The 20,606-nt window shown below is 41.1% G+C and overlaps 17 protein-coding genes across 17 annotated transcripts; 8 read left to right on the forward strand and 9 right to left on the reverse strand.

The window, feature by feature from the left end:
* Positions 1-360: 360 nt before the first annotated feature.
* On the reverse strand, positions 361-867 carry LOC117185635 (histone H2A-like). The gene has a single exon (XM_033385830.1). The coding sequence runs from the start codon at positions 850-852 to the stop codon at positions 412-414; it is 441 nt and encodes a 146-aa protein (XP_033241721.1). The 5' UTR covers positions 853-867; the 3' UTR covers positions 361-411.
* An 86-nt stretch (positions 868-953) lies between these two features.
* On the forward strand, positions 954-1,411 carry LOC117185639 (histone H2B). The gene has a single exon (XM_033385834.1). The coding sequence runs from the start codon at positions 1,015-1,017 to the stop codon at positions 1,384-1,386; it is 372 nt and encodes a 123-aa protein (XP_033241725.1). The 5' UTR covers positions 954-1,014; the 3' UTR covers positions 1,387-1,411.
* Positions 1,412-1,733: 322 nt separating this feature from the next.
* LOC117185634 (histone H1-like) lies at positions 1,734-2,653 on the reverse strand. The gene has a single exon (XM_033385829.1). The coding sequence runs from the start codon at positions 2,589-2,591 to the stop codon at positions 1,824-1,826; it is 768 nt and encodes a 255-aa protein (XP_033241720.1). The 5' UTR covers positions 2,592-2,653; the 3' UTR covers positions 1,734-1,823.
* Positions 2,654-4,533: 1,880 nt separating this feature from the next.
* Positions 4,534-4,981, forward strand: LOC117185640 (histone H4). Its single transcript, XM_033385836.1, has one exon. It carries the CDS (start codon positions 4,609-4,611, stop codon positions 4,918-4,920), a length of 312 nt encoding a protein of 103 aa, XP_033241727.1. The 5' UTR covers positions 4,534-4,608; the 3' UTR covers positions 4,921-4,981.
* Positions 4,982-5,442: 461 nt separating this feature from the next.
* LOC117185636 (histone H2A-like) lies at positions 5,443-5,950 on the reverse strand. The gene has a single exon (XM_033385831.1). The coding sequence runs from the start codon at positions 5,947-5,949 to the stop codon at positions 5,509-5,511; it is 441 nt and encodes a 146-aa protein (XP_033241722.1). The 5' UTR covers position 5,950; the 3' UTR covers positions 5,443-5,508.
* Positions 5,951-6,050: 100 nt separating this feature from the next.
* Positions 6,051-6,510, forward strand: LOC6903935 (histone H2B). Its single transcript, XM_002136546.3, has one exon. It carries the CDS (start codon positions 6,112-6,114, stop codon positions 6,481-6,483), a length of 372 nt encoding a protein of 123 aa, XP_002136582.1. The 5' UTR covers positions 6,051-6,111; the 3' UTR covers positions 6,484-6,510.
* Positions 6,511-6,859: 349 nt separating this feature from the next.
* Positions 6,860-7,769, reverse strand: LOC26534267 (histone H1-like). The gene has a single exon (XM_015179648.2). It carries the CDS (start codon positions 7,721-7,723, stop codon positions 6,950-6,952), a length of 774 nt encoding a protein of 257 aa, XP_015035134.1. The 5' UTR covers positions 7,724-7,769; the 3' UTR covers positions 6,860-6,949.
* A 1,896-nt stretch (positions 7,770-9,665) lies between these two features.
* LOC26532680 (histone H4) lies at positions 9,666-10,113 on the forward strand. Its single transcript, XM_015179650.2, has one exon. The coding sequence runs from the start codon at positions 9,741-9,743 to the stop codon at positions 10,050-10,052; it is 312 nt and encodes a 103-aa protein (XP_015035136.1). The 5' UTR covers positions 9,666-9,740; the 3' UTR covers positions 10,053-10,113.
* A 472-nt stretch (positions 10,114-10,585) lies between these two features.
* LOC117185637 (histone H2A) lies at positions 10,586-11,046 on the reverse strand. The gene has a single exon (XM_033385832.1). The coding sequence runs from the start codon at positions 11,024-11,026 to the stop codon at positions 10,652-10,654; it is 375 nt and encodes a 124-aa protein (XP_033241723.1). The 5' UTR covers positions 11,027-11,046; the 3' UTR covers positions 10,586-10,651.
* Positions 11,047-11,193: 147 nt separating this feature from the next.
* LOC6903933 (histone H2B) lies at positions 11,194-11,653 on the forward strand. Its single transcript, XM_002136545.3, has one exon. The coding sequence runs from the start codon at positions 11,255-11,257 to the stop codon at positions 11,624-11,626; it is 372 nt and encodes a 123-aa protein (XP_002136581.1). The 5' UTR covers positions 11,194-11,254; the 3' UTR covers positions 11,627-11,653.
* A 349-nt stretch (positions 11,654-12,002) lies between these two features.
* Positions 12,003-12,912, reverse strand: LOC117185631 (histone H1-like). Its single transcript, XM_033385827.1, has one exon. It carries the CDS (start codon positions 12,864-12,866, stop codon positions 12,093-12,095), a length of 774 nt encoding a protein of 257 aa, XP_033241718.1. The 5' UTR covers positions 12,867-12,912; the 3' UTR covers positions 12,003-12,092.
* A 1,896-nt stretch (positions 12,913-14,808) lies between these two features.
* LOC26532670 (histone H4) lies at positions 14,809-15,256 on the forward strand. The gene has a single exon (XM_033385835.1). The coding sequence runs from the start codon at positions 14,884-14,886 to the stop codon at positions 15,193-15,195; it is 312 nt and encodes a 103-aa protein (XP_033241726.1). The 5' UTR covers positions 14,809-14,883; the 3' UTR covers positions 15,196-15,256.
* Positions 15,257-15,728: 472 nt separating this feature from the next.
* Positions 15,729-16,189, reverse strand: LOC26534208 (histone H2A). The gene has a single exon (XM_015179642.2). It carries the CDS (start codon positions 16,167-16,169, stop codon positions 15,795-15,797), a length of 375 nt encoding a protein of 124 aa, XP_015035128.2. The 5' UTR covers positions 16,170-16,189; the 3' UTR covers positions 15,729-15,794.
* A 147-nt stretch (positions 16,190-16,336) lies between these two features.
* On the forward strand, positions 16,337-16,796 carry LOC6903937 (histone H2B). Its single transcript, XM_002136544.3, has one exon. The coding sequence runs from the start codon at positions 16,398-16,400 to the stop codon at positions 16,767-16,769; it is 372 nt and encodes a 123-aa protein (XP_002136580.1). The 5' UTR covers positions 16,337-16,397; the 3' UTR covers positions 16,770-16,796.
* A 349-nt stretch (positions 16,797-17,145) lies between these two features.
* LOC117185630 (histone H1-like) lies at positions 17,146-18,056 on the reverse strand. The gene has a single exon (XM_033385826.1). It carries the CDS (start codon positions 18,007-18,009, stop codon positions 17,236-17,238), a length of 774 nt encoding a protein of 257 aa, XP_033241717.1. The 5' UTR covers positions 18,010-18,056; the 3' UTR covers positions 17,146-17,235.
* Positions 18,057-19,303: 1,247 nt separating this feature from the next.
* Positions 19,304-19,838, reverse strand: LOC117183558 (histone H3). The gene has a single exon (XM_033377787.1). It carries the CDS (start codon positions 19,768-19,770, stop codon positions 19,360-19,362), a length of 411 nt encoding a protein of 136 aa, XP_033233678.1. The 5' UTR covers positions 19,771-19,838; the 3' UTR covers positions 19,304-19,359.
* Positions 19,839-19,950: 112 nt separating this feature from the next.
* Positions 19,951-20,398, forward strand: LOC117183563 (histone H4). The gene has a single exon (XM_033377806.1). The coding sequence runs from the start codon at positions 20,026-20,028 to the stop codon at positions 20,335-20,337; it is 312 nt and encodes a 103-aa protein (XP_033233697.1). The 5' UTR covers positions 19,951-20,025; the 3' UTR covers positions 20,338-20,398.
* Positions 20,399-20,606: the final 208 nt, after the last annotated feature.

A 20,606-nucleotide genomic window follows, 5' to 3' on the forward strand; every position in this document is an offset into this window, starting at 1 on the left:
ATGCAATGTACGGATTCAACGCTTAATAAATAAATAAAAAAAAAAAAAGTCAGTTCAGCCATCTTTCCAAGATGGGCACTTTTTGGTCGAAAGTATTCTCGTAGATAAACTTGGGTAGAAACATGGGTAGGTAGGAAAAATTTGGGTTCTTTCTTGGCAAGCAAACATTGAATTTCATCCGTTGTTCAGATGAGTCGGACGCAACTGTACTTTCTGTAACTGTACCAAAAAAAACAAAAATATGCGTGTTTGGCCTGCAGAAATATGTGCATTTTATTTCAACTGATAATAATGAATGATAATAAATTATGAAAATTCTCTGAATTCTTTAGTCATAGTTTCGTCGTCCTGAAAAGGACGTTTGGTTTATATATTGTACAAGAATGTAAATTGTTTTTGCTATTGGAACATTTATGCCTTCTTCTCGGTCTTCTTGGGCAGCAGAACGGCCTGGATGTTGGGCAACACACCACCCTGAGCAATGGTGACGCCTGAGAGCAGTTTGTTCAACTCCTCATCGTTGCGGATGGCCAGCTGCAGATGGCGAGGGATAATTCTCGTCTTCTTGTTATCACGGGCAGCATTGCCAGCCAACTCGAGAACTTCAGCGGCCAAGTATTCCATCACGGCTGCCAGGTAAACGGGAGCGCCGGCACCGACACGCTCGGCATAGTTGCCCTTGCGAAGTAGACGATGAATACGACCAACAGGGAACTGAAGACCAGCACGGTTCGACCGAGACTTTGCCTTTCCCTTCACTTTGCCACCTTTACCACGACCAGACATGTTAATAGATTCCTTTTCTTTTTCACTGTTCACACACGAATGTTGTCCAACGCCACAGAACGCCATATTTATACCTTTTCCGACTGCATGAGCGCTCAACCAAGGGGTGGGTTTTCGCCCGCTACGAAATGTATGTTAAACCTGAACAGACTACTCGAATAAAACTATAAGGTTCTGAGCCCAGTCCGTTCAAACACATTAAGTGTTTTACATAAAGTGAAGTGAAAAATGCCTCCCAAGACTAGTGGAAAGGCAGCCAAAAAGGCTGGAAAGGCTCAGAAGAACATTACCAAGAACGACAAGAAGAAGAAGCGCAAGAGGAAGGAGAGCTATGCCATCTATATTTACAAAGTTCTGAAGCAAGTCCATCCTGACACTGGTATTTCGTCGAAAGCGATGAGCATCATGAACAGCTTTGTAAATGACATCTTCGAGCGCATTGCTGCCGAGGCGTCTCGTTTGGCTCATTACAACAAGCGCTCAACCATCACCAGTCGGGAAATCCAAACGGCTGTGCGCCTGCTGCTGCCGGGAGAGCTGGCCAAGCACGCTGTTAGTGAGGGAACCAAGGCTGTCACCAAGTACACCAGCTCCAAGTAAATTGGTTTCGAACAAAACCCAAAAAGGCCCTTTTCAGGGCCACAAAATGTTCTTCCAAAGAAATTCCATTTTCAATATACTATGTATAATTTCATCGATATGCAAGAAATATATGCACAATACAATACAAATTTTATTCAATTGCCGACCTCTGAGATACAGCGTCTGTGTGAACGGTTTTTCATACATATGTTCGGTTCGGGGAAAATGCATTCCGAATAAGTCTTTGAATAACGTTTGAACTGGATGCTAAATATTAAATATCTGTAGCATACTCGTATGCTGTATATACTGTATGCAAGACAAGGCTCGATAATTTGTATCTCTTTTGAATATAGTTTTGTAGCCCTGAAAAGGGCTTGTTTAAATCAATTTCAGACGGATACATCTAAAATTTCGAATGCGACCTTGTACACCAACGTGTACTGTTTCACACTTTACTTTTTGGCCGCTGTCGTCTTGGCTTTCGGCTTCTTTACAGTGGCGGGAGCTGCTGGCTTCTTCGTTGTCTTCTTGGGCTTGACAGATACAGCTACAGCCTTTGCTTTTGGCTTTGGCTTTGGTTTTGCTGGGCTCGACTTGGCCTTTGTCGCTGCTGGCTTCGCCTTCACGATTCCAGTTTTCTTCGCATCCTTAGCCTTTGCCTTCTCAGTTTTCTTCTTCTCGGCGGTCTTCTTGGTGGCGACTGACTTCTTCACCTTTAGTTTCTTGTCACCGGCAGCGGCTGCTTTTTTAGGGCTTGCTGTCTTCTTGGTTGCCGCCGACGACGATGACGCCACCTTCTTACTTTTAACTTTCTTCTCGACAGATGCAACCTTTGGCTTGGGCTCCTTTTTGGCGGAAGCCGACAGCTTGAACGAACCAGATGCACCCTTTCCCTTTGTTTGGATCAGCTTTCCATTGGCAACGGCCGACTTCAAGTACTTCTTGATAAATGGGGCCAGTTTCTGGGCATCGCATTTGTATTCGGCAGTAATATATTTCTTGATTGCCAAAAGCGATGAGCCGCCACGTTCCTTCAAGCTCTTAATCGAAGCGTCAACCATTTGCTGAGTTGGGGGATGCGATGGTGGAGCTGTGGGCTTCTTTGCCTTTGCAGTAGCAGCAGCGGATCCAGATGCCTTTTTGGCGGCCACCTTCTTCTCCGCTGGCACTGGTGGAGCAGCCACTGGAGACGCGGATGTTGCAACTGCAGAATCAGACATTATTCTTTACAAAATTACACTTTTCAATGAAAAAACACCGTTGCAGACCTGGGCTATGGTCCCTCGTTCGAATGAGAAGCGAGTAGAAGGGCAGTACGAAGATGATTTTAGCAATGGTGATTTGTTTGTTAGAAGTTTCATTGAACGTCTGTCTTATTTTTGCTTTTCTATATATAACTATTAACTAATTGTAATATATTTTCATTGATTCATATTGTTAAATATTTCAAATATTACTGTAAATCATTTATTTTGTGAATATCGTCCATCATCGATTTTTAATAATTGTGCAAACTTTGACAACTAGTTATCCAACTCTTATATTTCGGATTCAATGATATTAATAAATAACAATGCTGGCTCATTTTGCTAAACTTTTTTTTGAAACATAAAATTTGAACAATTTACTTTAAGAGACAATAAACATATATTCACATATCGTTTAGTATGGTATTTTAAAATCGTTTTGAAAATAACCCTATCGAGTAGAAAAAGACCACTTTCTGGATATGTTCAACATTGAATTTAGGGGTCAACAAATATAAATGTTTAAAAATATATTGTTTAAAGCCATTTTTCTTAAGGAAATGAACACGATTTTCAATTTTATGTTATTTCTGATCCATTTTTGCCAATATTTACCCAAAAATAACATACTTTCTTACCCACATAGCACTACAAATTAAGTTCATCTCAAAGTAAAAATCGAAAAAATAAATTTTACTTAAATTTTATTGTCTATACCAATTTATACGAATCTTAAGAACATATTTCATTTACTTTTGTTGAAGATTTTCATATATTTTCATTTATAACGACCATTTATTGCATACGAGTATACCAGTAGTAGATTCGAAAAATATCAAATGCAATTTATTGGTCATTGGAAAAATCTAAAATTACGTTAAAAGGGTTTGTATTCTATTCTAGTTCCGCAGCTCTAGCTGTTTGTTTCTGATAGGTTTGTCACCTCGCAACAAAAATATATTTTTTGTTTCCCAAATACATAGAAATTACATATATATCGCCGCAATTTAACCATACACAAATGTTGTCCCCCTTTTAGAATTCTTACAATCAGCATAATTCTTTAATGAAAAGCCCGAAGATGTCAAAACATTCGTCTAACTATACATTTAATACGGATCGTATACGGTATTCTCCCAATCCCATTCTGTTTTGTATCTAAACCAACGCTCTAGCACAAAGCAAAGACAAAATTACAAATATTTTATTTGGAAAAAATAGTACGAGTATGCAGAAATAAAAAATCTCATTGGAAATTATTTTGTGGTCCTGAAAAGGACCGATTTGTATGATATTTATATGCGCCTGACGAAGAAATATCAACTTAAGCACGCTCGCCACGGATACGTCTGGCCAGTTGGATGTCCTTGGGCATGATTGTGACACGCTTGGCATGGATGGCGCACAAGTTGGTATCTTCGAAGAGACCGACCAGATAGGCTTCGCTAGCTTCCTGGAGTGCCATTACTGCCGAGCTCTGGAAACGCAAGTCAGTTTTGAAATCCTGAGCGATTTCACGAACCAAACGCTGGAAAGGCAGTTTGCGGATCAGCAGCTCGGTACTCTTCTGGTAGCGACGGATTTCACGGAGGGCAACAGTGCCGGGGCGATAGCGATGAGGTTTCTTCACGCCTCCGGTTGCTGGAGCACTTTTACGTGCGGCCTTGGTAGCCAGTTGTTTGCGCGGCGCCTTGCCACCAGTCGATTTACGAGCAGTCTGCTTGGTACGGGCCATTTTCACTATTCACTTTCAAAGTCTGAATTTGTAATAATCTATAGCTCATCCCGCAACTTACTTATATAGCATTCTTCTGGTGGAGGGTTGAAACGAGAGAGTTGCCGAAGCATGCTATTTCATTTCACGAGCGAGATGCACATATCATTCGGACTCACTCGTGTTTCGATGGTGTTTTGTATAAATACAAGCGATACAAAATGTGGATGGCATTCGTTCTTCGTGTCGTAAAGTGAAACAACATAGTGAAAGAAAATGACTGGTCGTGGTAAAGGTGGCAAAGGCTTGGGAAAGGGAGGCGCTAAGCGTCATCGCAAGGTTCTGCGTGATAACATCCAGGGTATCACGAAGCCCGCTATCCGCCGTTTGGCTCGTCGTGGCGGTGTAAAACGTATCTCGGGACTCATCTACGAGGAAACTCGTGGAGTGCTGAAAGTGTTTTTGGAAAACGTTATCCGTGATGCCGTCACCTACACCGAACATGCCAAGAGGAAGACAGTCACAGCCATGGATGTTGTGTATGCTCTGAAGAGACAAGGCCGCACGCTGTACGGTTTCGGCGGTTAAGAAAATCAGTATAGTCTGCTGTTCAAAAGTAACCATAAATTAAACAATCGGTCCTTTTCAGGACCACAAAATAATCTAGAAGAGAAACATATTTTCAAAATTATGAATCGTACTTGATAATAAAAAAGAAAGAAAAAATGAATTGATTGTCGAGTCATTCATTGCAATACGCAATTCCCATCTACTATGTATGTGCGCTGCATATAGTAGTGTTTTTCTTTCTTTCAGTCTAAAGGTTCAGCCATCTTTCCAAGATTTTAGTCGAAAGTATTCTCGTAGATAAACTTGGGTAGAAACATGGGTAGGTAGGAAAAATTTGGGTTCTTTCTTGGCAAGCAAACATTGAATTTCATCCGTTGTTCAGATGAGTCGGACGCAACTGTACTTTCTGTACCTGTACCAAAAAAAAACAAAAATATGCGTGTTTGGCCTGCAGAAATATGTGCATTTTATTTCAACTGATAATAATGAATGATAATAAATTATGAAAATTCTCTTAATTCTTTAGTCATAGTTTGGTCGTCCTGAAAAGGACGTTTTGGTTTATATATTGTACAAGAATGTAAATTGTTTTTGCTATTGGAGCATTTATGCCTTCTTCTCGGTCTTCTTGGGCAGCAGAACGGCCTGGATGTTGGGCAACACACCACCCTGAGCAATGGTGACGCCTGAGAGCAGTTTGTTCAACTCCTCATCGTTGCGGATGGCCAGCTGCAGATGGCGAGGGATAATTCTCGTCTTCTTGTTATCACGGGCAGCATTGCCAGCCAACTCGAGAACTTCAGCGGCCAAGTATTCCATCACGGCTGCCAGGTAAACGGGAGCGCCGGCACCGACACGCTCGGCATAGTTGCCCTTGCGAAGTAGACGATGAATACGACCAACAGGGAACTGAAGACCAGCACGGTTCGACCGAGACTTTGCCTTTCCCTTCACTTTGCCACCTTTACCACGACCAGACATGTTAATAGATTCCTTTTCTTTTTCACTGTTCACACACGAATGTTGTCCAACCCCACAGAACGCCATATTTATACCTTTTCCGACTGCATGAGCGCTCAACCAAGGGGTGGGTTTTCGCCCGCTACGAAATGTATGTTAAACCTGAACAGACTACTCGAATAAAACTATAAGGTTCTGAGCCCAGTCCGTTCAAACACATTAAGTGTTTTACATAAAGTGAAGTGAAAAATGCCTCCCAAGACTAGTGGAAAGGCAGCCAAAAAGGCTGGAAAGGCTCAGAAGAACATTACCAAGAACGACAAGAAGAAGAAGCGCAAGAGGAAGGAGAGCTATGCCATCTATATTTACAAAGTTCTGAAGCAAGTCCATCCTGACACTGGTATTTCGTCGAAAGCGATGAGCATCATGAACAGCTTTGTAAATGACATCTTCGAGCGCATTGCTGCCGAGGCGTCTCGCTTGGCTCATTACAACAAGCGCTCAACCATCACCAGTCGGGAAATCCAAACGGCTGTGCGCCTGCTGCTGCCGGGAGAGCTGGCCAAGCACGCTGTTAGTGAGGGAACCAAGGCTGTCACCAAGTACACCAGCTCCAAGTAAATTGGTTTCGAACAAAACCCAAAAAGGCCCTTTTCAGGGCCACAAAATGTTCTTCCAAAGAAATTCCATTTTCAATATACTATGTATAATTTCATCGATATGCAAGAAATATATGCACAATACAATACAAATTTTATTCAATTGCCGACCTCTGAGATACAGCGTCTGTGTGAACGGTTTTTCATACATATGTACATATTTGATGTATGGTATGTATTTGATTCGGTTCGGGGAAAATGCATTCCGAATAAGTCTTTGAATAACGTTTGAACTGGATGCTAAATATTAAATATCTGTAGCATACTCGTATGCTGTATATACTGTATGCAAGACAAGGCTCGATAATTTGTATCTCTTTTGAATATAGTTTTGTAGCCCTGAAAAGGGCTTGTTTAAATCAATTTCAGACGGATACATCTAAAATTTCGAATGCGACCTTGTACACCAACGTGTACTGTTTCACACTTTACTTTTTGGCCGCTGTCGTCTTGGCTTTCGGCTTCTTTACAGTGGCGGGAGCTGCTGGCTTCTTCGTTGTCTTCTTGGGCTTGACAGATGCCGCTGCAGCTACAGCCTTTGCTTTTGGCTTTGGCTTTGGTTTTGCTGGGCTCGACTTGGCCTTTGTCGCTGCTGGCTTCGCCTTCACGATTCCAGTTTTCTTCGCATCCTTAGCCTTTGCCTTCTCAGTTTTCTTCTTCTCGGCGGTCTTCTTGGTGGCGACTGACTTCTTCACCTTTAGTTTCTTGTCACCGGCAGCGGCTGCTTTTTTAGGGCTTGCTGTCTTCTTGGTTGCCGCCGACGACGATGACGCCACCTTCTTACTTTTAACTTTCTTCTCGACAGATGCAACCTTTGGCTTGGGCTCCTTTTTGGCGGAAGCCGACAGCTTGAACGAACCAGATGCACCCTTTCCCTTTGTTTGGATCAGCTTTCCATTGGCAACGGCCGACTTCAAGTACTTCTTGATAAATGGGGCCAGTTTCTGGGCATCGCATTTGTATTCGGCAGTAATATATTTCTTGATTGCCAAAAGCGATGAGCCGCCACGTTCCTTCAAGCTCTTAATCGAAGCGTCAACCATTTGCTGAGTTGGGGGATGCGATGGTGGAGCTGTGGGCTTCTTTGCCTTTGCAGTAGCAGCAGCGGATCCAGATGCCTTTTTGGCGGCCACCTTCTTCTCCGCTGGAACTGGTGGAGCAGCCACTGGAGACGCGGATGTTGCAACTGCAGAATCAGACATTATTCTTTACAAAATTACACTTTTCAATGGAAAAACACCGTTGCAGACCTGGGCTATGGTCCCTCGTTCGAATGAGAAGCGAGTAGAAGGGCAGTACGAAGATGATTTTAGCAATGGTGATTTGTTTGTTAGAAGTTTCATTGAACGTCTGTCTTATTTTTGCTTTTCTATATATAACTATTAAATAATTGTAATATATTTTCATTGATTCATATTGTTAAATATTTCAAATATTACTGTAAATCATTTATTTTGTGAATATCGTCCATCATCGATTTTTAATAATTGTGCAAACTTTGACAACTAGTTATCCAACTCTTATATTTCGGATTCAATGATATTAATAAATAACAATGCTGGCTCATTTTGCTAAACTTTTTTTTGAAACATAAAATTTGAACAATTTACTTTAAGAGACAATAAACATATATTCACATATCGTTTAGTATGGTATTTTAAAATCGTTTTGAAAATAACCCTATCGAGTAGAAAAAGACCACTTTCTGGATATGTTCAACATTGAATTTAGGGGTCAACAAATATAAATGTTTAAAAATATATTGTTTAAAGCCATTTTTCTTAAGGAAATGAACACGATTTTCAATTTTATATTATTTCTGATCCATTTTTGCCAATATTTACCCAAAAATAACATACTTTCTTACCCACATAGCACTACAAATTAAGTTCATCTCAAAGTAAAAATCGAAAAAATAAATTTTACTTAAATTTTATTGTCTATACCAATTTATACGAATCTTAAGAACATATTTCATTTACTTTTGTTGAAGATTTTCATATATTTTCATTTATAACGACCATTTATTGCATACGAGTATACCAGTAGTAGATTCGAAAAATATCAAATGCAATTTATTGGTCATTGGAAAAATCTAAAATTACGTTAAAAGGGTTTGTATTCTATTCTAGTTCCGCAGCTCTAGCTGTTTGTTTCTGATAGGTTTGTCACCTCGCAACAAAAATATATTTTTTGTTTCCCAAATACATAGAAATTACATATATATCGCCGCAATTTAACCATACACAAATGTTGTCCCCCTTTTAGAATTCTTACAATCAGCATAATTCTTTAATGAAAAACCCGAAGATGTCAAAACATTCGTCTAACTATACATTTAATACGGATCGTATACGGTATTCTCCCAATCCCATTCTGTTTTGTATCTAAACCAACGCTCTAGCACAAAGCAAAGACAAAATTACAAATATTTTATTTGGAAAAAATAGTACGAGTATGCAGAAATAAAAAATCTCATTGGAAATTATTTTGTGGTCCTGAAAAGGACCGATTTGTATGAAATTTATATGCGCCTGACGAAGAAATATCAACTTAAGCACGCTCGCCACGGATACGTCTGGCCAGTTGGATGTCCTTGGGCATGATTGTGACACGCTTGGCATGGATGGCGCACAAGTTGGTATCTTCGAAGAGACCGACCAGATAGGCTTCGCTAGCTTCCTGGAGTGCCATTACTGCCGAGCTCTGGAAACGCAAGTCAGTTTTGAAATCCTGAGCGATTTCACGAACCAAACGCTGGAAAGGCAGTTTGCGGATCAGCAGCTCGGTACTCTTCTGGTAGCGACGGATTTCACGGAGGGCAACAGTGCCGGGGCGATATCGATGAGGTTTCTTCACGCCTCCGGTTGCTGGAGCACTTTTACGTGCGGCCTTGGTAGCCAGTTGTTTGCGCGGCGCCTTGCCACCAGTCGATTTACGAGCAGTCTGCTTGGTACGGGCCATTTTCACTATTCACTTTCAAAGTCTGAATTTGTAATAATCTATAGCTCATCCCGCAACTTACTTATATAGCATTCTTCTGGTGGAGGGTTGAAACGAGAGAGTTGCCGAAGCATGCTATTTCATTTCACGAGCGAGATGCACATATCATTCGGACTCACTCGTGTTTCGATGGTGTTTTGTATAAATACAAGCGATACAAAATGTGGATGGCATTCGTTCTTCGTGTCGTAAAGTGAAACAACATAGTGAAAGAAAATGACTGGTCGTGGTAAAGGTGGCAAAGGCTTGGGAAAGGGAGGCGCTAAGCGTCATCGCAAGGTTCTGCGTGATAACATCCAGGGTATCACGAAGCCCGCTATCCGCCGTTTGGCTCGTCGTGGCGGTGTAAAACGTATCTCGGGACTCATCTACGAGGAAACTCGTGGAGTGCTGAAAGTGTTTTTGGAAAACGTTATCCGTGATGCCGTCACCTACACCGAACATGCCAAGAGGAAGACAGTCACAGCCATGGATGTTGTGTATGCTCTGAAGAGACAAGGCCGCACGCTGTACGGTTTCGGCGGTTAAGAAAATCAGTATAGTCTGCTGTTCAAAAGTAACCATAAATTAAACAATCGGTCCTTTTCAGGACCACAAAATAATCTAGAAGAGAAACATATTTTCAAAATTATGAATCGTACTTGATAATAAAAAAGAAAGAAAAAATGAATTGATTGTCGAGTCATTGATTGCAATACGCAATTCCCATCTACTATGTATGTATGTGCGCTGCATATAGTAGTGTTTTTCTTTCTTTCAGTCTAAAGGTTCAGCCATCTTTCCAAGATGGGCACTTTTTGGTCGAAAGTATTCTCGTAGATAAACTTGGGTAGAAACATGGGTAGGTAGGAAAAATTTGGGTTCTTTCTTGGCAAGCAAACATTGAATTTCATCCGTTGTTCAGATGAGTCGGACGCAACTGTACTTTCTGTAACTGTACCAAAAAAAACAAAAATATGCGTGTTTGGCCTGCAGAAATATGTGCATTTTATTTCAACTGATAATAATGAATGATAATAAATTATGAAAATTCTCTGAATTCTTTAGTCATAGTTTGGTCGTCCTGAAAAGGACGTTTTGGTTTATATATTGTACAAGAATGTAAATTGTTTTTGCTATTGGAGCATTTATGCCTTCTTCTCAGTCTTCTTGGGCAGCAGAACGGCCTGGATGTTGGGCAACACACCACCCTGAGCAATGGTGACGCCTGAGAGCAGTTTGTTCAACTCCTCATCGTTGCGGATGGCCAGCTGCAGATGGCGAGGGATAATTCTCGTCTTCTTGTTATCACGGGCAGCATTGCCAGCCAACTCGAGAACTTCAGCGGCCAAGTATTCCATCACGGCTGCCAGGTAAACGGGAGCGCCGGCACCGACACGCTCGGCATAGTTGCCCTTGCGAAGTAGACGATGAATACGACCCACAGGGAACTGAAGACCAGCACGGTTCGACCGAGACTTTGCCTTTCCCTTCACTTTGCCACCTTTACCACGACCAGACATGTTAATAGACTCCTTTTCTTTTTCACTGTTCACACACGAATGTTGTCCAACCCCACAGAACGCCATATTTATACCTTTTCCGACTGCATGACCGCTCAACCAAGGGGTGGGTTTTCGCCCGCTACGAAATGTATGTTAAACCTGAACAGACTACTCGAATAAAACTATAAGGTTCTGAGCCCAGTCCGTTCAAACACATTAAGTGTTTTACATAAAGTGAAGTGAAAAATGCCTCCCAAGACTAGTGGAAAGGCAGCCAAAAAGGCTGGAAAGGCTCAGAAGAACATTACCAAGAACGACAAGAAGAAGAAGCGCAAGAGGAAGGAGAGCTATGCCATCTATATTTACAAAGTTCTGAAGCAAGTCCATCCTGACACTGGTATTTCGTCGAAAGCGATGAGCATCATGAACAGCTTTGTAAATGACATCTTCGAGCGCATTGCTGCCGAGGCGTCTCGCTTGGCTCATTACAACAAGCGCTCAACCATCACCAGTCGGGAAATCCAAACGGCTGTGCGCCTGCTGCTGCCGGGAGAGCTGGCCAAGCACGCTGTTAGTGAGGGAACCAAGGCTGTCACCAAGTACACCAGCTCCAAGTAAATTGGTTTCGAACAAAACCCAAAAAGGCCCTTTTCAGGGCCACAAAATGTTCTTCCAAAGAAATTCCATTTTCAATATACTATGTATAATTTCATCGATATGCAAGAAATATATGCACAATACAATACAAATTTTATTCAATTGCCGACCTCTGAGATACAGCGTCTGTGTGAACGGTTTTTCATACATATGTACATATTTGATGTATGGTATGTATTTGATTCGGTTCGGGGAAAATGCATTCCGAATAAGTCTTTGAATAACGTTTGAACTGGATGCTAAATATTAAATATCTGTAGCATACTCGTATGCTGTATATACTGTATGCAAGACAAGGCTCGATAATTTGTATCTCTTTTGAATATAGTTTTGTAGCCCTGAAAAGGGCTTGTTTAAATCAATTTCAGACGGATACATCTAAAATTTCGAATGCGACCTTGTACACCAACGTGTACTGTTTCACACTTTACTTTTTGGCCGCTGTCGTCTTGGCTTTCGGCTTCTTTACAGTGGCGGGAGCTGCTGGCTTCTTCGTTGTCTTCTTGGGCTTGACAGATGCCGCTGCAGCTACAGCCTTTGCTTTTGGCTTTGGCTTTGGTTTTGCTGGGCTCGACTTGGCCTTTGTCGCTGCTGGCTTCGCCTTCACGATTCCAGTTTTCTTCGCATCCTTAGCCTTTGCCTTCTCAGTTTTCTTCTTCTCGGCGGTCTTCTTGGTGGCGACTGACTTCTTCACCTTTAGTTTCTTGTCACCGGCAGCGGCTGCTTTTTTAGGGCTTGCTGTCTTCTTGGTTGCCGCCGACGACGATGACGCCACCTTCTTACTTTTAACTTTCTTCTCGACAGATGCAACCTTTGGCTTGGGCTCCTTTTTGGCGGAAGCCGACAGCTTGAACGAACCAGATGCACCCTTTCCCTTTGTTTGGATCAGCTTTCCATTGGCAACGGCCGACTTCAAGTACTTCTTGATAAATGGGGCCAGTTTCTGGGCATCGCATTTGTATTCGGCAGTAATATATTTCTTGATTGCCAAAAGCGATGAGCCGCCACGTTCCTTCAAGCTCTTAATCGAAGCGTCAACCATTTGCTGAGTTGGGGGATGCGATGGTGGAGCTGTGGGCTTCTTTGCCTTTGCAGTAGCAGCAGCGGATCCAGATGCCTTTTTGGCGGCCACCTTCTTCTCCGCTGGAACTGGTGGAGCAGCCACTGGAGACGCGGATGTTGCAACTGCAGAATCAGACATTATTCTTTACAAAATTACACTTTTCAATGGAAAAACACCGTTGCAGACCTGGGCTATGGTCCCTCGTTCGAATGAGAAGCGAGTAGAAGGGCAGTACGAAGATGATTTTAGCAATGGTGATTTGTTTGTTAGAAGTTTCATTGAACGTCTGTCTTATTTTTGCTTTTCTATATATAACTATTAAATAATTGTAATATATTTTCATTGATTCATATTGTTAAATATTTCAAATATTACTGTAAATCATTTATTTTGTGAATATCGTCCATCATCGATTTTTAATAATTGTGCAAACTTTGACAACTAGTTATCCAACTCTTATATTTCGGATTCAATGATATTAATAAATAACAATGCTGGCTCATTTTGCTAAACTTTTTTTTGAAACATAAAATTTGAACAATTTACTTTAAGAGACAATAAACATATATTCACATATCGTTTAGTATGGTATTTTAAAATCGTTTTGAAAATAACCCTATCGAGTAGAAAAAGACCACTTTCTGGATATGTTCAACATTGAATTTAGGGGTCAACAAATATAAATGTTTAAAAATATATTGTTTAAAGCCATTTTTCTTAAGGAAATGAACACGATTTTCAATTTTATATTATTTCTGATCCATTTTTGCCAATATTTACCCAAAAATAACATACTTTCTTACCCACATAGCACTACAAATTAAGTTCATCTCAAAGTAAAAATCGAAAAAATAAATTTTACTTAAATTTTATTGTCTATACCAATTTATACGAATCTTAAGAACATATTTTATTTACTTTTGTTGAAGATTTTCATATATTTTCATTTATAACGACCATTTATTGCATACGAGTATACCAGTAGTAGATTCGAAAAATATCAAATGCAATTTATTGGTCATTGGAAAAATCTAAAATTACGTTAAAAGGGTTTGTATTCTATTCTAGTTCCGCAGCTCTAGCTGTTTGTTTCTGATAGGTTTGTCACCTCGCAACAAAAATATATTTTTTGTTTCCCAAATACATAGAAATTACATATATATCGCCGCAATTTAACCATACACAAATGTTGTCCCCCTTTTAGAATTCTTACAATCAGCATAATTCTTTAATGAAAAACCCGAAGATGTCAAAACATTCGTCTAACTATACATTTAATACGGATCGTATACGGTATTCTCCCAATCCCATTCTGTTTTGTATCTAAACCAACGCTCTAGCACAAAGCAAAGACAAAATTACAAATATTTTATTTGGAAAAAATAGTACGAGTATGCAGAAATAAAAAATCTCATTGGAAATTATTTTGTGGTCCTGAAAAGGACCGATTTGTATGAAATTTATATGCGCCTGACGAAGAAATATCAACTTAAGCACGCTCGCCACGGATACGTCTGGCCAGTTGGATGTCCTTGGGCATGATTGTGACACGCTTGGCATGGATGGCGCACAAGTTGGTATCTTCGAAGAGACCGACCAGATAGGCTTCGCTAGCTTCCTGGAGTGCCATTACTGCCGAGCTCTGGAAACGCAAGTCAGTTTTGAAATCCTGAGCGATTTCACGAACCAAACGCTGGAAAGGCAGTTTGCGGATCAGCAGCTCGGTACTCTTCTGGTAGCGACGGATTTCACGGAGGGCAACAGTGCCGGGGCGATATCGATGAGGTTTCTTCACGCCTCCGGTTGCTGGAGCACTTTTACGTGCGGCCTTGGTAGCCAGTTGTTTGCGCGGCGCCTTGCCACCAGTCGATTTACGAGCAGTCTGCTTGGTACGGGCCATTTTCACTATTCACTTTCAAAGTCTGAATTTGTAATAATCTATAGCTCATCCCGCAACTTACTTATATAGCATTCTTCTGGTGGAGGGTTGAAACGAGAGAGTTGCCGAAGCATGCTATTTCATTTCACGAGCGAGATGCACATATCATTCGGACTCACTCGTGTTTCGATGGTGTTTTGTATAAATACAAGCGATACAAAATGTGGATGGCATTCGTTCTTCGTGTCGTAAAGTGAAACAACATAGTGAAAGAAAATGACTGGTCGTGGTAAAGGTGGCAAAGGCTTGGGAAAGGGAGGCGCTAAGCGTCATCGCAAGGTTCTGCGTGATAACATCCAGGGTATCACGAAGCCCGCTATCCGCCGTTTGGCTCGTCGTGGCGGTGTAAAACGTATCTCGGGACTCATCTACGAGGAAACTCGTGGAGTGCTGAAAGTGTTTTTGGAAAACGTTATCCGTGATGCCGTCACCTACACCGAACATGCCAAGAGGAAGACAGTCACAGCCATGGATGTTGTGTATGCTCTGAAGAGACAAGGCCGCACGCTGTACGGTTTCGGCGGTTAAGAAAATCAGTATAGTCTGCTGTTCAAAAGTAACCATAAATTAAACAATCGGTCCTTTTCAGGACCACAAAATAATCTAGAAGAGAAACATATTTTCAAAATTATGAATCGTACTTGATAATAAAAAAGAAAGAAAAAATGAATTGATTGTCGAGTCATTGATTGCAATACGCAATTCCCATCTACTATGTATGTATGTGCGCTGCATATAGTAGTGTTTTTCTTTCTTTCAGTCTAAAGGTTCAGCCATCTTTCCAAGATGGGCACTTTTTGGTCGAAAGTATTCTCGTAGATAAACTTGGGTAGAAACATGGGTAGGTAGGAAAAATTTGGGTTCTTTCTTGGCAAGCAAACATTGAATTTCATCCGTTGTTCAGATGAGTCGGACGCAACTGTACTTTCTGTAACTGTACCAAAAAAAACAAAAATATGCGTGTTTGGCCTGCAGAAATATGTGCATTTTATTTCAACTGATAATAATGAATGATAATAAATTATGAAAATTCTCTGAATTCTTTAGTCATAGTTTGGTCGTCCTGAAAAGGACGTTTTGGTTTATATATTGTACAAGAATGTAAATTGTTTTTGCTATTGGAGCATTTATGCCTTCTTCTCAGTCTTCTTGGGCAGCAGAACGGCCTGGATGTTGGGCAACACACCACCCTGAGCAATGGTGACGCCTGAGAGCAGTTTGTTCAACTCCTCATCGTTGCGGATGGCCAGCTGCAGATGGCGAGGGATAATTCTCGTCTTCTTGTTATCACGGGCAGCATTGCCAGCCAACTCGAGAACTTCAGCGGCCAAGTATTCCATCACGGCTGCCAGGTAAACGGGAGCGCCGGCACCGACACGCTCGGCATAGTTGCCCTTGCGAAGTAGACGATGAATACGACCCACAGGGAACTGAAGACCAGCACGGTTCGACCGAGACTTTGCCTTTCCCTTCACTTTGCCACCTTTACCACGACCAGACATGTTAATAGACTCCTTTTCTTTTTCACTGTTCACACACGAATGTTGTCCAACCCCACAGAACGCCATATTTATACCTTTTCCGACTGCATGACCGCTCAACCAAGGGGTGGGTTTTCGCCCGCTACGAAATGTATGTTAAACCTGAACAGACTACTCGAATAAAACTATAAGGTTCTGAGCCCAGTCCGTTCAAACACATTAAGTGTTTTACATAAAGTGAAGTGAAAAATGCCTCCCAAGACTAGTGGAAAGGCAGCCAAAAAGGCTGGAAAGGCTCAGAAGAACATTACCAAGAACGACAAGAAGAAGAAGCGCAAGAGGAAGGAGAGCTATGCCATCTATATTTACAAAGTTCTGAAGCAAGTCCATCCTGACACTGGTATTTCGTCGAAAGCGATGAGCATCATGAACAGCTTTGTAAATGACATCTTCGAGCGCATTGCTGCCGAGGCGTCTCGCTTGGCTCATTACAACAAGCGCTCAACCATCACCAGTCGGGAAATCCAAACGGCTGTGCGCCTGCTGCTGCCGGGAGAGCTGGCCAAGCACGCTGTTAGTGAGGGAACCAAGGCTGTCACCAAGTACACCAGCTCCAAGTAAATTGGTTTCGAACAAAACCCAAAAAGGCCCTTTTCAGGGCCACAAAATGTTCTTCCAAAGAAATTCCATTTTCAATATACTATGTATAATTTCATCGATATGCAAGAAATATATGCACAATACAATACAAATTTTATTCAATTGCCGACCTCTGAGATACAGCGTCTGTGTGAACGGTTTTTCATACATATGTACATATTTGATGTATGGTATGTATTTGATTCGGTTCGGGGAAAATGCATTCCGAATAAGTCTTTGAATAACGTTTGAACTGGATGCTAAATATTAAATATCTGTAGCATACTCGTATGCTGTATATACTGTATGCAAGACAAGGCTCGATAATTTGTATCTCTTTTGAATATAGTTTTGTAGCCCTGAAAAGGGCTTGTTTAAATCAATTTCAGACGGATACATCTAAAATTTCGAATGCGACCTTGTACACCAACGTGTACTGTTTCACACTTTACTTTTTGGCCGCTGTCGTCTTGGCTTTCGGCTTCTTTACAGTGGCGGGAGCTGCTGGCTTCTTCGTTGTCTTCTTGGGCTTGACAGATGCCGCTGCAGCTACAGCCTTTGCTTTTGGCTTTGGCTTTGGTTTTGCTGGGCTCGACTTGGCCTTTGTCGCTGCTGGCTTCGCCTTCACGATTCCAGTTTTCTTCGCATCCTTAGCCTTTGCCTTCTCAGTTTTCTTCTTCTCGGCGGTCTTCTTGGTGGCGACTGACTTCTTCACCTTTAGTTTCTTGTCACCGGCAGCGGCTGCTTTTTTAGGGCTTGCTGTCTTCTTGGTTGCCGCCGACGACGATGACGCCACCTTCTTACTTTTAACTTTCTTCTCGACAGATGCAACCTTTGGCTTGGGCTCCTTTTTGGCGGAAGCCGACAGCTTGAACGAACCAGATGCACCCTTTCCCTTTGTTTGGATCAGCTTTCCATTGGCAACGGCCGACTTCAAGTACTTCTTGATAAATGGGGCCAGTTTCTGGGCATCGCATTTGTATTCGGCAGTAATATATTTCTTGATTGCCAAAAGCGATGAGCCGCCACGTTCCTTCAAGCTCTTAATCGAAGCGTCAACCATTTGCTGAGTTGGGGGATGCGATGGTGGAGCTGTGGGCTTCTTTGCCTTTGCAGTAGCAGCAGCGGATCCAGATGCCTTTTTGGCGGCCACCTTCTTCTCCGCTGGAACTGGTGGAGCAGCCACTGGAGACGCGGATGTTGCAACTGCAGAATCAGACATTATTCTTTACAAAATTACACTTTTCAATGGAAAAACACCGTTGCAGACCTGGGCTATGGTCCCTCGTTCGAATGAGAAGCGAGTAGAAGGGCAGTACGAAGATGATTTTAGCAATGGTGATTTGTTTGTTAAAAGTTTCATTGAACGTCTGTCTTATTTTTGCTTTTCTATATATAACTATTAAATAATTGTAATATATTTTCATTGATTCATATTGTTAAATATTTCAAATATTACTGTAAATCATTTATTTTGTGAATATCGTCCATCATCGATTTTTAATAATTGTGCAAACTTTGACAACTAGTTATCCAACTCTTATATTTCGGATTCAATGATATTAATAAATAACAATGCTGGCTCATTTTGCTAAACTTTTTTTTGAAACATAAAATTTGAACAATTTACTTTAAGAGACAATAAACATATATTCACATATCGTTTAGTATGGTATTTTAAAATCGTTTTGAAAATAACCCTATCGAGTAGAAAAAGACCACTTTCTGGATATGTTCAACATTGAATTTAGGGGTCAACAAATATAAATGTTTAAAAATATATTGTTTAAAGCCATTTTTCTTAAGGAAATGAACACGATTTTCAATTTATATTATTTCTGATCCATTTTTGCCAATATTTACCCAAAAATAACATACTTTCTTACCCACATAGCACTACAAATTAAGTTCATCTCAAAGTAAAAATCGAAAAAATAAATTTTACTTAAATTTTATTGTCTATACCAATTTATACGAATCTTAAGAACATATTTCATTTACTTTTGTTGAAGATTTTCATATATTTTCATTTATAACGACCATTTATTGCATACGAGTATACCAGTAGTAGATTCGAAAAATATCAAATGCAATTTATTGGTCATTGGAAAAATCTAAAATTACGTTAAAAGGGTTTGTATTCTATTCTAGTTCCGCAGCTCTAGCTGTTTGTTTCTGATAGGTTTGTCACCTCGCAACAAAAATATATTTTTTGTTTCCCAAATACATAGAAATTACATATATATCGCCGCAATTTAACCATACACAAATGTTGTCCCCCTTTTAGAATTCTTACAATCAGCATAATTCTTTAATGAAAAACCCGAAGATGTCAAAACATTCGTCTAACTATACATTTAATACGGATCGTATACGGTATTCTCCCAATCCCATTCTGTTTTGTATCTAAACCAACGCTCTAGCACAAAGCAAAGACAAAATTACAAATATTTTATTTGGAAAAAATAGTACGAGTATGCAGAAATAAAAAATCTCATTGGAAATTATTTTGTGGTCCTGAAAAGGACCGATTTGTATGAAATTTATATGCGCCTGACGAAGAAATATCAACTTAAGCACGCTCGCCACGGATACGTCTGGCCAGTTGGATGTCCTTGGGCATGATTGTGACACGCTTGGCATGGATGGCGCACAAGTTGGTATCTTCGAAGAGACCGACCAGATAGGCTTCGCTAGCTTCCTGGAGTGCCATTACTGCCGAGCTCTGGAAACGCAAGTCAGTTTTGAAATCCTGAGCGATTTCACGAACCAAACGCTGGAAAGGCAGTTTGCGGATCAGCAGCTCGGTACTCTTCTGGTAGCGACGGATTTCACGGAGGGCAACAGTGCCGGGGCGATATCGATGAGGTTTCTTCACGCCTCCGGTTGCTGGAGCACTTTTACGTGCGGCCTTGGTAGCCAGTTGTTTGCGCGGCGCCTTGCCACCAGTCGATTTACGAGCAGTCTGCTTGGTACGGGCCATTTTCACTATTCACTTTCAAAGTCTGAATTTGTAATAATCTATAGCTCATCCCGCAACTTACTTATATAGCATTCTTCTGGTGGAGGGTTGAAACGAGAGAGTTGCCGAAGCATGCTATTTCATTTCACGAGCGAGATGCACATATCATTCGGACTCACTCGTGTTTCGATGGTGTTTTGTATAAATACAAGCGATACAAAATGTGGATGGCATTCGTTCTTCGTGTCGTAAAGTGAAACAACATAGTGAAAGAAAATGACTGGTCGTGGTAAAGGTGGCAAAGGCTTGGGAAAGGGAGGCGCTAAGCGTCATCGCAAGGTTCTGCGTGATAACATCCAGGGTATCACGAAGCCCGCTATCCGCCGTTTGGCTCGTCGTGGCGGTGTAAAACGTATCTCGGGACTCATCTACGAGGAAACTCGTGGAGTGCTGAAAGTGTTTTTGGAAAACGTTATCCGTGATGCCGTCACCTACACCGAACATGCCAAGAGGAAGACAGTCACAGCCATGGATGTTGTGTATGCTCTGAAGAGACAAGGCCGCACGCTGTACGGTTTCGGCGGTTAAGAAAATCAGTATAGTCTGCTGTTCAAAAGTAACCATAAATTAAACAATCGGTCCTTTTCAGGACCACAAAATAATCTAGAAGAGAAACATATTTTCAAAATTATGAATCGTACTTGATAATAAAAAAGAAAGAAAAAATGAATTGATTGTCGAGTCATTGATTGCAATACGCAATTCCCATCTACTATGTATGTATGTGCGCTGCATATAGTAGTGTTTTTCTTTCTTTCAGTCAGTTCAGCCTACAGTGACAGGCTAATTAGACACCA

The sequence above is a fragment of the Drosophila pseudoobscura genome, chromosome 2 (genome assembly GCF_009870125.1).
Source record: "Drosophila pseudoobscura strain MV-25-SWS-2005 chromosome 2, UCI_Dpse_MV25, whole genome shotgun sequence".
Lineage (NCBI taxonomy): Eukaryota > Metazoa > Arthropoda > Insecta > Diptera > Drosophilidae > Drosophila > Drosophila pseudoobscura.

What these genes read in the sequence shown, in the direction of transcription:
- LOC117185635 (XM_033385830.1), bottom strand. Translation starts at nt 852, where the DNA reads ATGGCGTTCTGTGGCGTTGGACAACATTCGTGTGTGAACAGTGAAAAA.
- LOC117185634 (XM_033385829.1), bottom strand. Translation starts at nt 2,591, where the DNA reads ATGTCTGATTCTGCAGTTGCAACATCCGCGTCTCCAGTGGCTGCTCCA.
- LOC117185640 (XM_033385836.1), top strand. Translation starts at nt 4,609, where the DNA reads ATGACTGGTCGTGGTAAAGGTGGCAAAGGCTTGGGAAAGGGAGGCGCT.
- LOC117185630 (XM_033385826.1), bottom strand. Translation starts at nt 18,009, where the DNA reads ATGTCTGATTCTGCAGTTGCAACATCCGCGTCTCCAGTGGCTGCTCCA.
- LOC117185631 (XM_033385827.1), bottom strand. Translation starts at nt 12,866, where the DNA reads ATGTCTGATTCTGCAGTTGCAACATCCGCGTCTCCAGTGGCTGCTCCA.
- LOC26532680 (XM_015179650.2), top strand. Translation starts at nt 9,741, where the DNA reads ATGACTGGTCGTGGTAAAGGTGGCAAAGGCTTGGGAAAGGGAGGCGCT.
- LOC117185636 (XM_033385831.1), bottom strand. Translation starts at nt 5,949, where the DNA reads ATGGCGTTCTGTGGGGTTGGACAACATTCGTGTGTGAACAGTGAAAAA.
- LOC6903933 (XM_002136545.3), top strand. Translation starts at nt 11,255, where the DNA reads ATGCCTCCCAAGACTAGTGGAAAGGCAGCCAAAAAGGCTGGAAAGGCT.
- LOC26532670 (XM_033385835.1), top strand. Translation starts at nt 14,884, where the DNA reads ATGACTGGTCGTGGTAAAGGTGGCAAAGGCTTGGGAAAGGGAGGCGCT.
- LOC6903937 (XM_002136544.3), top strand. Translation starts at nt 16,398, where the DNA reads ATGCCTCCCAAGACTAGTGGAAAGGCAGCCAAAAAGGCTGGAAAGGCT.
- LOC26534208 (XM_015179642.2), bottom strand. Translation starts at nt 16,169, where the DNA reads ATGTCTGGTCGTGGTAAAGGTGGCAAAGTGAAGGGAAAGGCAAAGTCT.
- LOC117183563 (XM_033377806.1), top strand. Translation starts at nt 20,026, where the DNA reads ATGACTGGTCGTGGTAAAGGTGGCAAAGGCTTGGGAAAGGGAGGCGCT.
- LOC117185637 (XM_033385832.1), bottom strand. Translation starts at nt 11,026, where the DNA reads ATGTCTGGTCGTGGTAAAGGTGGCAAAGTGAAGGGAAAGGCAAAGTCT.
- LOC117185639 (XM_033385834.1), top strand. Translation starts at nt 1,015, where the DNA reads ATGCCTCCCAAGACTAGTGGAAAGGCAGCCAAAAAGGCTGGAAAGGCT.
- LOC117183558 (XM_033377787.1), bottom strand. Translation starts at nt 19,770, where the DNA reads ATGGCCCGTACCAAGCAGACTGCTCGTAAATCGACTGGTGGCAAGGCG.
- LOC26534267 (XM_015179648.2), bottom strand. Translation starts at nt 7,723, where the DNA reads ATGTCTGATTCTGCAGTTGCAACATCCGCGTCTCCAGTGGCTGCTCCA.
- LOC6903935 (XM_002136546.3), top strand. Translation starts at nt 6,112, where the DNA reads ATGCCTCCCAAGACTAGTGGAAAGGCAGCCAAAAAGGCTGGAAAGGCT.